Below are 13,279 nucleotides of genomic sequence, written 5' to 3'. Positions count from 1 at the left end.
TGCCAGAGGAAGTGGTGGAGGCTGGTACAATTGTAACATTTAAAAGGCATCTGGATGGGTATCTTAATAGAAAGGGTTTGGAGGAATATGGGCCAGGTGCTGGCAGGTGGGACTAGATTGGGTTTGGATATTTGATCGGCATGGACAGGTTAGACCAAGGGGTCTGTTTCCGTGCTGTACATCTCTATGACTCTCTGACTTTCACAATCACCATATTAACATAGAAAGTAGTTAAGTAGATGGTTGGCATTAATTGACATGGTAGAAATAAAGGAGGATTGATGTGTGGAAGTAGCTGTAAGACTGAGTAGTTAATAAGCTCTAACCACAAAGAAACATATCTTGGTTTCTGGTTCACTAATGGATTTGGATCCAGATTGGCATTGACATTGTAGGACTGTTGCCTAAAAGTAGAGATTGGAAGTTAAGTTCTTTTCAGACAGAATTTTTTGAGAAGAATGGCTGACACCAGGAATAAAGTATTGAAATATGATGTACTACTGACCTTTTGGAAGGTGGATCTTACAATCACTGAAAAAATTAAGTGATTAGATTAGATTACTTACAGTGTGGAAACAGGCCCTTCGGCCCAACAAGTCCATACCGCCCCGCCGAAGCGTAACCCACCCATACCCCTACATCTACATCTACATCTACATCTACCCCTTACCTAACACTATGGGCAATTTAGCATGGCCAATTCACCTGACCTGCACATCTTTGGATGTGTGGGAGGAAACCGGAGCACCCGGAGGAAATCCACGCAGACACGGGGAGAATGTGCAAACTCCACACAGTCAGTCGCCTGAGGCGGGAATTGAACCCGGGTCTCTGGCGCTGTGAGGCAGCAGTGCTAACCACTGTGCCACCATGCCACCCTATGTGAACAAGGGTTCTGTCTTGCCCAAGAAAAGACTAGGCATGGTCTTGGTACTGTCACTTGCATCTAGAAACAAGGTCATGTGTAAAGTGTTCAAAGACCTAGAGGCTCAACAATTGTACACACGGAAGGTTTAGAAATTCAACTGAAATTTACAGACAAAATTTATAAGAAAGGTGAGCAATGAAATGCATATGAAACATGATCAGATTTTGATAAATTTAGAAAGCAGAATGGGATAGTCTACAAAATAATATGTAATGGAATCTCACAAACTATATGCACCATTGCAAAGATTATATTTGAAAATTCCAACTCAGCATTTGCCTTTAAATTGTTGCATTGTATTAAGTTGTCAAAGGAGGGGCTTCTAGCATTAACTGGAGATAGAATTTCACAAAGTGACATGTATTTCAAGCAGATGATATCAGAAGCCTTAAATAAATCCTTGGAAAACACTAATTTTCGGTGAGTTTTATTGCTTAAGTGGGCATTCAGTAATAGCACAAAGAATAGTTGCAGAAAGAGACACTGCTCAGATGCAGACTGAAACCATCAATACAAAAGCAATGAGGATACTGATACCTCTGACAATTATAACAGATGACAGAATCTGGGAACTGTAACAGTAGAATGAACCCAAAGAATGCCTAAGGTTAACATGATGATTTAGATGCAACTTGAAACATCATTGCGCAATGAATTGTTCTGAATGAAAGAACAAGGTTTTCAAAACTACACACAAGAACAAAAGCAGAAGGGATCAGTGTCAATCCATCTACTCACAAGTTAAAAAGCCAGTAAAGGATACAGGTGTCAGGGCAATGATAACACTAAAGATATAGGTCAGATCAGAGATAAATACAACGTCTGGAAAAGCGAATGCAAAGACACCATAAGGACACACAATGAGACTCACATTAACAAAGGTGTAGAAATGGACTTGAAGGTATGGAATAAGGAGAAAAAACAACTATTGGAAAGGTTGCTTAGGAATGGAATGTGTGAAAGAAATCACACAATGACAGACAAAGTGTCTCATAAAATCCTAGTAGATCAACAAACTTATAAATTAACATCTGTCCTGGAATGGTTGGGGGCTACAATCCATGTTAACTGTTTTTCGGGAAAAATCCAAAAATTCTTCAATTAGCAATCTCGAGCTTAATGGATACTTTTCATCAGTGTGCAATTGGAAAAGGGCAAAATTACTGAGCATGCGGAGATACAGGCTACAAGATTAGATGGGATTAAGGTTGACAAAGAGGAGGGTTTAGCAATTTTGGAAGCTCTGAAAATAAATAAGACCCCTGGGCCGGATGGGATTTATCCTCGGATTCTCTGGGAAGCCAGGGAGGAGATCACAGGGCCTTTGGCTTTGATCTTTATGCCATCTTTGTCGACAGGAGTACTGCCAGAAGACTGGAGCATAGCAAATGTTGTTCCTTGTTTAAGAAGGGGAGTCGGGACAATCCTGGTAATTATAGGCCAGTGAGCTTTACTTCGGGTTGTGGGTAAGGTGTTGGGAAAGGTTATAAGAGAGAGGATTTATAATCTGCAAGCTAACTGATGTTCATGTATCCAAGTGGCTAGTTTTCTGCCTGTTTGCCCAATGTAGTCTTTTTTACAGTTCTTGAAATATATTTTGTAAATGACATTAGTTTTGCTTGTTGTCTGCAAAGGATCTTTCAAATTCATTAGCTGCTGTTTTAAGTGTGTTGATGGGCTTGTGAGCTACCATGATGCCAAGAGGTCTGAGTAGTCTGGCAGTCATTTCCAAGTTGTCTTTGAGGTAGGGGAGAGTGGCTAGGGTTTCTGGACGTGTTTGTCTGCTTGCTGGGGTTTGTTACTGAGAAATCAGCAGTCTGTGTTCATTGGGTACCTGTTCTTTTTGAATATAATGTATAGGTGATTTTCTTCTGCTCTGCATAGTTTTTCTGTGTTGCAGTGTACGGTGGCTCATTGAAACAATGTTGTAACGCAGCTTCTAATGCAAATCATTTCTCTAAGCATTCTGTGGACATTTTGCTCTGCAATTCTTGGACAAACAGGCAGGAAACAAGTCGTCCAGGATACACGAACATCAACTAGCCACAAAAAGACATGACCCTCTCTCACTAGTATCCTTACATACAGATGAGGAAGGAAACCACTTCGACTGGGATAACACATCCATCCTAGGATAAGCCAAACAGAGACACACATGAGAATTCCTAGAAGCATGGCATTCCAACTGGAATTCTATCAACAAACAATTGACTTGGATCCCATTTACCACCCCCTGAGAAAAAGAACAGGAAATGACATCATCACCGGAAATGACATCATCAACCCAAGGAAACCTAAACACATAAATAGAAAGCAGGCCATGCCACCAGTGTTTCATCTAGAGGCTCACTGATGATGTTACCTAGTATGGTGATGAAACTTCTGAAAATGAACCTTCCAGCTCAGCGAGCAAACCTACATCCTTATATATAATTATCAAGGTCCCATATTAGCCATTCCTTGAATTAGCTCCACATTTAAAGCATGTCCATCCCCTGCAGTTTTCTTCCCTATCCTATGTGTCCTAAATCTTGTCTAATGACATCATAATTGCCTTTCCCCCAGTTATACCTCTTTCCCTGTGGTATATATCTATCCCTGCCCAATGCTATTGTAAACGTAACCAAATTATGGTCACTATCGCCAAAGTGCTCACCAACCTCCAAATCTAACTGGGCTGGGTTAATTCCCCAGTAACAAATTCAAAATGGCATCACCCCTTGTTGGCCTGTCTGTATACTGTGTCAGAAAACTCTCCTGCACACATTGAACAAAAACTGACCCATCTTGAACTACCTGAACTATAGTATTCCCAGTCAATATTGGGGAAGTCCCCCATTACAATTATTCTGTTATTCTTGCTTCTATCGAGAGTCATCTTTGTTATCCTTTCTTCTACATTCCTGGAACAATTCAGAGGCCTATAGAAAACTCCCAATAGGGTGACCTCTCCTTTCCTGTTTTTAATCTCAGCACAAACTACATCAGTGGGCGAGTCCTCAAACGTTCTCTCAGCTGCTGTAATACTACTCTGATTAACAACGCCACCCCATCCCCAACCCCCACCTTTTACTATCATCTTTGTTCTTGCAGAAACATCTAAATCCCAGAATCTGCAACAACCATTCCTGTCCCTCCTCTAGTCAAATGAGGATGGCAGGAAGAGTGGAAATGCATCGGTTATGGATGTCAACCAAGCTGGTAGGGGGTATCCCTCAAGGCTAATTGATGCTGATTAAGAACTAAAAGAATTTGAATAACTCATAGAGAGTTTTGAGGCACCATACACTTTACTTGCACATCTGTTGAATGCCTGAGGATGGGATTGACACTAATAAAGAGCTGATTGAATCTGGAAAATGTGAGGACAACAATTGAAAGTTGGTGCCAGTATAATATATATGCTAGAAGGAGCTTGAAAATGAACAAAAGCCACCAACAAATATGAAGTTTGGCGAAATATGAACATGAGAGAGGTGGTAAGATCCACCGATTTGCAAAATGAGGTAACGATGTGAAGGATAGAAAATACAGTACAAGTGTGTCCGGAAATAAACATAGCACTTGGAAAAGATTGCAAAGTTGCAAACAAAACTCTGATCATAGGAAGGGAAGATCTTGATGTAATAGTCCAGAATGAGATAGGAGGATGACAGAAGATTGTTGTTGAACAAGAACAAGGACTATTAAGCCTGCTAGGAATAGCACAAAAAAAAGCTCTAATGGTCAAGACATTTTAGTGGGTGGTTATTGAAGGATGCCAAATGAAAAGTATTGGAAAACTAGAATGATTTTAGGGTATGTACTGAGATACCAGATAGGGAACAGCAGCCTCATCATACAAATAGACATGCATAGAAAAAGTGCTCCCTGTTGGGATATATAGAACATAGAACAATAAAGTGTAGAACAGGCCCTTCGGCCCTCGATGTTGCGCCAACCTGTGAACTATTCTCAACTCATCCCCCTACGCTATCCCAAAATCATCCATGTGCCATATACAAGACCAAAGCCTGACAATAATTAAGGTGGACATTTGAAATAACAAATTAATTGGAAAGAATCAATATGATTCTTGTGAAAGGGAAATTTCATTCAACCAATTTATTGGGGAACTTTGAAGGAGTCTGGAGACACACTATACTTGGATACATAGGATTACAGATTGAACAAGAGTTTTAAAAATCAACATGTTTACTTGGAAAGTATTACTTGTACCTTGATAAATTAGATCAAGTCCTCACAGAAATATGAATTTGCATATCGGGTAGAAATGCATCAGTTAAGTGACTGAACAGGTTAAATTGATTGGGTACTCAGACTAAAATCCCAACAGTAAGGAAACAGGCTATTCAACCCAACTGATCCTCACTAACCCTCAGAACAGCATCCCACCCAAACCCCTGCCCTATATTCTCCATGGTTAAACCACCTAACCTGTACATCCTGAACACTATGGGCAATTTAGCATGGCTAACCCACCTAACTAGACCTAATGCCAGTCATGACGTATTAGATGGAGTACTATTGTTGAGGAATTCTTCAGATCAGGTAAGACACTAAAACAAATTCAATTCAGAAGTTACATGCTCAAGTTTCCAATCTTGGACGACCATGAAGATATGTAGGAGACCTTTTTACATGTTGATCTTCCTCATGGCTATTTACTATGGTAGAGTTTATCATGCCCCAGGTGGGAAATAAAACATGGCGTCTGTTGGCCTAGGAAGCCAAGAAAATGAAAAGGATTGTTAAAAGTGTCTTACCTGCTGAAACAATGCTCGTACAATGACAGATACAGGGATTTAATTATCCGATATTCTGAAGGAAATTTTATACAATGAGCAATCTGGGAACTGCATTCCCAGAGAACGTTATGTGGATAACTGTTCTCTTTGAATCAATGGCCTTTAAGAAATGGTGGACGAGGAACGGTTTGAGGCATGACCTTGCCAATATAAAGGAAATGTCAGAAAGAAAAGTGATTTCCAAGTAAAATAAGTTTATGCAAGTTATCAGTTGTCAGATTGTTTCACATTAAAAAGGTGCTTGCGCCAACCAATCATTGGAAATCTTCAATTGGGAGGCGGGAGGTTGGCTAACGTGGTGGCACTGTTTAAGAAGGGTGGTAAGGACAAGTCAGGGAACTATAGACCAGTGAGCCTGACGTCAGTGGTGGGCAAGCTGTCGAAGGGAATCCTGAGGGACAGGATATACATGTAGTTGGAAAGGCAAGGACTGATTAGGGATAGTCAACATGGCTTTGTGTGTGGGAAATCATGTCTCACAAACTTGATTGAGATTTTTGAAGAAGTAACAAAGAGGATTGATGAGGGCAGAGCGGTTGATGTGATCCATATGGACTTGAATAAGGCGTTCGACAAGGTTGCCCATGGGAGACTGATTAGCAAGGTTAGATCTCACGGAATACAGGGAGAACTAGCCATTTGGATAGAGAACTGGCTCAAAGGTAGGAGACAGAGGGTGGTGGTGGAGGGTTGTTTTTCAGACTGGAGGCCTGTGACCAGTGGAGTGCCACAAGGATCAGTGCTGGGTCCACTACTTTTTGTCTTTTATATAAATGATTTGGATGCAAGCATAAGAGGTACAGTTAGTAAGTTTACAGATGACACCAAAATTGGAGGTGTAGTGGACAGTGAAGAGGGTTACCTCAGATTACAACAGGATCTGGACCAGATGGGCCAATGGGCTGAGAAGTGGCAGATGGGGTTTAATTCAGATAAATGCAAGGTGCTGCATTTTGGGAAAGCAAATTTTAGCAGGACTTATACACAATGGTAAGGTCCTAGGGAGTGTTGCTGAACAAAGAGACCTTGGAGTGCAGGTTCATGAATCCTTGAAAGTGGAGTTGCGGGTAGATAGGATAGTGAAGAAGGCGTTTGGTATGCTTTCCTTTATTGGTCAGAGTATTGAGTACAGGAGTTGGGAGGTCATGTTGCAGCTCTACAGGACATTGGTTAGGCCACTGTTGGAATATTGCGTGCAATTCGGGTCTCCTTCCTATTGGAAAGATGTTGTGAAACTTGAAAGGGTTCAGAAAAGATTTACAAGAACGTTGCCAGGGTTGGAGGATTTGAGCTATTGAGAGAGGCTGAACAGGCTGGGGCTGTTTTCCCTAGAGCATCAGAGGCTGAGAGGTGACCTTATAGAAGTTTACAAAATTATGACGGGCATGGAAAGGGTAAATAGGCAAAGTCTTTTCCCTGGTGTCTGGGAGTCCAGAACTAGAGGGCATAGGTTTAGGGTGAGAGGGCAAAGATATAAAAGAGACCTACGGGCAACTTTTTCACACAGAGGGTGGTACATGTATGGAATAAGCTGCCAGAGAAAGTGATGGAGGCTGGTACAATTGCAACATTTAAGAGGCATTTGGATGGATATATGAATAGGAAGGATTTGGAGGGATATGGGCCGGGTGCTGGCAGGTGGGACTAGATTGGGTTGGGATATCTAGTCGGCATGGACGGATTGGACCGAATGGTCTGTTTCCATGCTGTACATCTCTATGACTCTATAATTGGGGTTAATTGATGAAATATTTGAGTGGGTAAATTTAAAGGGAAACAGATGGGAGTGTTGTGTGGAAGGAGCTTTAAGACCGATGGGTCTCTAAATTCTAACTGAAGAGGTGCCTTGTTTCTAGTCTCATTAAGTGTCATGGATCTAGATTGATATGCTGGACTTTACAGCAAGTTAAGCATTTTAAGTGTTATTTAGGAAAGGTGGTAATTAATTGGTGCATAGCAAAATCCCACAAATTGCAATGTAATGATGACCAGATAAATTGTTTACTGTGATGTTGATTGAGGGATAAATATTGACTATGATGCTAGAGAAAAACCCGTACTATTCTTCAAAATTATATTACCTAAAATGGCATGCAGTCTCAGAAAAATCCTAAATAATGTGCCTGAAGATCCATGCAAGACAAATTTTCCTTGACCAGAGGGTGACATAAGTGAAGGCACAGATATTTTCCTAAAGCAGATAATGGACTTGTAATAGCTCAGCATAATATGACCAGGGAGAATAATGGAGTGTTTTCTTTCCATCCATCCATTGGATATGGGCTTCATGAACAAAAACTACATTTATTACCCATTCCCAATGACTATTGACATGGTAGAGGAAGCCTCTATCTTGAACTGCTGCAGTCCATTTAGTGGAGACATATCTACAATGTTGTTACGGAGGAAGTTTCAAGATTCTGATCCAGTGATGATGAAAGTGTTACAATAAAGTTTCTAATCAGGCAGAGTGTGAAGTGGAAAATAGCCTGTAGATTGGGGAATGATGTTTTTCTAGGTTGTAGAATTTGCCCATTTGGGAGATGTTGTGGAAGGAACCTTGCTATCATATAACTTGACAAATGGTGGCCACAGTACACTGATGCCTCAGGGAGTTAATATTGAAGATGTTGGATGCAGTGAAAATAACAGATTTATTTCTACTGGATTTTACTTGAGCTTTTCAGCTATTTTTAGAATTGCATTCATCTAGGCAAGTGGAAAATTGTTCCATACACTCCTGATTTGTGCATTGAACATGATAGAATGGATCTGAGGAGTAAGGAGATGAGTTCCTTGCAGAACAAGCAAACTCAAACTACTCTTGGAGCCATAATGTTTATTTGGTTGGTCCTGTTAAGCTTCTGGTCAATGGTAACACCTAAAGTGCTGATGTGAAGGATCCTGAGATGCTAATGCTGCTGTCTGTCAATGAAGGCAGTTAAAGTTTTCTCTTGTTGCAAGTGGTTGATTCCTGGCATTTGCATGGCATTAATATTACTTTTCACTTATCAGCCCAAGCCTAAGTTTTGTCCAGGTCTTGCTGAAAGCAGACACAGAATACTTCATTATCTGAGGAACAGCAAGCAAAACAGATCCATATATAACCATCAGTGAACATCCCCACTTGAATCTTATTTGCGAGAGCAGATCACAAGGAGCAACTGAAGTTGGTTTGGATGATGGGAGTTGATTAATCAGTGGTCAATTTAGCATTGGAAAAACAACCGTCATTTGTATTTAATGAATTTTATTATTAAATGTGTATAACTACGTGAATAATATTGTTAAGATCATAAATTGATCAGTAATACTTACTATGCAATGGATTCAAACCCATGTCTAAAAGTGGCAGTTAAGATCACAATGATGGAGGGAGGAAGATTGATGTGACCTTGTGTCCTTTGAATGGAATTTGCTTGTTCACCCCTTTACTAAAAATAGTCTTTGCCAGTCAGCAATACAGCAACTCAGACTTCATTATGAACCAATTGCTTTTAAACTTGGATTAACAAAATCAGATTAAGTTACTTGATCAGACATGTCTGGACCAAATTTCCAAACGAGTATTAATTGTGTTATATTCAGGGGCTGCAATCTTACTGTGCAACATACATTGGAATTTCACTAAAGCCTAGAATACTTATGTGAATTAATGATGTAATTAAAAGATATTAAGAAAATATTGTGCTCTAAATGAAAATATGATATGGGAATAAAAAAAAACACTGAATAGCTAGTGCCTTGTGATTGATCTGAACCTTTATAAAGTGTACGCTATAGAATTCCTGATGTGGTTTCTGGATCATCTTCTGGATCATGGTGGAATGGCAATGCAAATTCAGGAGGGATATCCAGTTAAGCAGATTCTTATTGATTCCACCAAAATTATGGCAAGAAAGGAGTAGAATATTAATTAATAATTAGGAATGTTTCTACAATCTGCCTGCAGTGATCTCCTGTTCTCCTGTTACAGGCATTTTTGTTTCTCAAAAGAAACACAAATAGCCCAATAAAATCTTGATACCATTGGTTAAGATGGGGGGTGGGGGGAGTGGAATGTTACTAAAATCATTGGCTGACAGGACTAAAACTCATGGAAGTAATACAAACAAAATGTCCTGATGTTTTCCTCCTCTAATAGTAACATCTTTACACCCTAAAGACAATTGGCTAAAGTGTTAAATCCAGTACACCTTCTATCAAAGCCACCAACCAAAGCACATCTAAGCATGGATCCAAGTTAAGTGTATTTAGTGGCCCAGAATGTTGCCAATATTCACCTGATGATAGCTGAGATTTTCAAAATAAAATCCCAAAATTTCACTTTCATTGCCATTTCTGAAATTAAGAATACTGTATTGTAAAAAATGCAGATTTTTTAGTAAAAATTTCAGTACGTTTGAAAACTATCCTGTTTGACAGAATTGGCTGCTACTTGTTTCTGCAAATGGGGTCAGGAATCAAAGTTTTTTGTGTGTGTTTGTTTGTGTCCATGTGTTTATATAGAAATAAGGCACTTCTACATAAATTGCACAATCCTGCCAGCAGTGTTTACAGGTTCATGGTTCAACAAATGCCTATTTATGGACTTCTGTAGGTTTAGCTTTATAAATTGTCAATGCTCAAACATATTGTTGAATTGCAAGATTCCAATAGTTTTAATAATTTAATTGAGCACAAAAGCTGGCACAACACTCCAGATTATAATGAAACAAAACAGAAATGAATTTATATCTAAACATGGTTTTATAATTTTAAAATCTTATTATTTTTATGTTGTTTTCCCACAATTGCCCTTCTTTTATCTTGATAGTTTTGATGCATAAGACACCTTAGCGCCTTTGATTCCTCACCTGAAAAATAGTGAAGCTAGTAAGTAAACTAAATCATTATTGTGTAATTTCCTCTGTAGGCTTTCCTTCTATTCAGTATCACTAATTAATACCATGTCAAAGATCAGAAACTCACTGGGGTGTTAGGTAAGGGATGTTGGCAGAAAGAAAGGGATGGAAGAAATGAAAAAGTATAACCATTTGAAGGATCCGAGTTCAGCAGGTAGTAGAGAAGACATGAGAAATGTTGGCCTTTACTTCAAAGAAATGGGAGTATAACAGTAGGACAAACATTATACAAGGCACTAATTAGACCACATCTCGAATACTGAGAACTGTTCTGATCAAAGAAAAGGTTTAGTAGCATTGGAGGCAGTCTAAAGAAAGTTCACTGGGCTGATTCCAGAAATGAAGGAATCATTTTATGAAGTGGAGTAGGTTGGGCCTGAAATTTAGGAGAATGAGATTATATTATTGAAACATTCAAGATTCTTAGGGGACTTGACAGGGTGGATGCAGAATGGCTGTTTCATTTTATCAAGGAGTCTAGGACCAGAGAGCATAATCTCAGAGTAAAGGGGTCACCCAGTTAGGAAGAGATCAGGAAAACTTGTCTCAGAAGTTACTGAATTTGTTGAATTCCTTAGCTATTAATCAGTCAGGGAATTGAGGGTTATGGGGATGGGAAAAGGCAGGAAAGTGGAGTTGAGGATTATCACATCAGCCACTGAACGATAGAGCAGATTTAATGGGCAAAATGGCCTGCATCTCTTCCCATATCTTATGGTTTTCTGGACTGCAACTCTACCAACTTACGCTTGGTTTCATGTTCCAAAGACGTCAATGCCCACACAAAAAAAATCACCGTCAAATTCAGTTTTTTTGAATGAATGATCCCAGCATATATCTTCAGCAATTTTGGAGCTTGGGAAGAATTTGACATTGGGTGAAAGTGAGGACTGCAAATGCTGGAGATCAGAGTCAAAAAGTGTGGTGCTGGAAAAGCACAGCAGGTCAGGCAGCATCCGAGGAGCAGGAGATTCGACATTTTAGGCATAAGCCCTCCATCAGGAATGAGAATTGACTCTAATTTTAAAAATACACATTTGATACCCAAGTTCCTCACAGTGAAATATGTAAGCAAAGTCTACTGAACCCAACTTTTTGAAAAATAGATGAAGATTTGTAGAATGTTAAGATCTTAATTAAAAAAAAACTCCAAGTGGGATCTGACTGAACTCCAGTTATTGTAATCAGTGTCAGGGGGTCTACCGTTAGAACTCGAGATACTTTTAATTAACTTGATCATGCATGTTGCTACATACCTCTATAGCAGGTTGAACTTAAACCTAGGTCTCCAGGCTACCATTGCAACACAAGACACCCACCCCCCCCATTGAATTATCCACTTGGAACATATTGCTCAAGGGTCTTACCAACAGCTGATTGTCCATTCATTATTCCCTGTGGACGAATGTTGAAAGGATAAGGAGCTTTGTTCTTGAAATGGATCTGTAAAATATCTCCTACTGTTGCTCGGAGAGTGGGACCCATCAACCCTGCAACAAATAAAATGAGAGATGCAAAAGCAAATTGTAATCAAAATCTAAATATAAAGTCAATTGTAGGAAATAGCAATAACAAATTTTAACTCAGGGCGCAGCGCTTGATTTTTCGGCATATTTGATCACATTTTAATAAGTTACCTCTCCAGTCTGGGCCAGGCTTTTCTCTGGTAAAGTCAGCGTCATGATACTCCTTGTAAACAATCTTGTCATAGGTGTCCATTTCAACGGAACTGAAAACATGCCATTCAGAAATATTAATTTAACCTTAAAAAGGCAACCAATGAATGAGCACCACAAATGTAATGACTGAAACAATTTAATGATATGTGGGGGAAAATCAAAATCACTGGTCGATGGGTTAAGTTTGGAAAAGTCATAATAAACGTTTCAGCAAAGATTGACTGGTAAGGAACAGGCTTAAACAAAGTCCCCAGAATCAATAATTGAACGCTGTTTTAGTTGTGGAGATGTACCTTTCTCCCTTGTTTCCGGAATAAGTCCAATTGATTTCGACAGCAGCCAAATGGCGCAGCCTGTTCACTGACAATCCACCCTGGAGGAGACATGAAATTAACAGCAGGAGTGGGCAGCAGCACTTCATGCTGTCGTCCAGGCCAAATAAGTCGTTTTGCACAGACTTGTCCTGTTTTACTTGAAATCTGAGTTTGCAGTCCTGCTCCAGTCACCAGAGATTAGACTTTTATCTTGCTACCTACACCACATCCATGAGAACATCAAATAACAGATCACCTGTCGCAAGACTCTGTGTAAATATGAGCCACCTACACTCAGAGCACGGGTCATTGGCAGATAATTTCCGCAAGAGATCTCTACGTGATCAGCAGCAACTCCCATAACAATACAAGCAGTTGTCCTATAACCCCATAGTTGCATTCCAGCGGAAATCTCGCTTAATGGAAATAATGAGCCAATGGGAAAAGTGGGGATGGGGCAGACCAGCAAAAATTAACCCTCACGATCCCTCAAAAGTCGAATGAAAAGTGAAGCCCTTCCTGAATGAAGACTTAAATCATATTTATTAACAAAAACAAAGTAAATTTAACACATGACCTTGAAAACAAATTGTGAATGCAGGGAAAGAGGATCATCATCACCATAAGAAAAAACGAGAAAGGCAAG

At 39.7% G+C, this 13,279-nt stretch overlaps 1 protein-coding gene across 1 annotated transcript in view; it reads right to left on the bottom strand.

Moving 5' to 3' along the window:
- f5 (coagulation factor V) overlaps nucleotides 1–12,887 on the bottom strand; it is a 118,998-nt gene extending 106,111 nt beyond the window's left edge. Inside the window, exons 1-3 of the mRNA XM_072585179.1 lie at nucleotides 12,613–12,887; nucleotides 12,278–12,369; nucleotides 12,008–12,130 (exon numbers count right to left, since the gene is read on the bottom strand). Of these exons, the coding sequence (XP_072441280.1) occupies nucleotides 12,008–12,130; nucleotides 12,278–12,369; nucleotides 12,613–12,740 (343 nt within the window). The 5' untranslated portion in view covers nucleotides 12,741–12,887. The remainder of the gene's footprint in view (nucleotides 1–12,007; nucleotides 12,131–12,277; nucleotides 12,370–12,612) is intronic.
- Nucleotides 12,888–13,279: the final 392 nt, after the last annotated feature.

The sequence above is a fragment of the Chiloscyllium punctatum genome, chromosome 15, assembly GCF_047496795.1.
Source record: "Chiloscyllium punctatum isolate Juve2018m chromosome 15, sChiPun1.3, whole genome shotgun sequence".
NCBI lineage: Eukaryota > Metazoa > Chordata > Chondrichthyes > Orectolobiformes > Hemiscylliidae > Chiloscyllium > Chiloscyllium punctatum.
The sequence above is the reverse complement of the archived record's forward strand: the minus strand, read 5'-3'. Positions and strand labels throughout refer to the sequence as shown.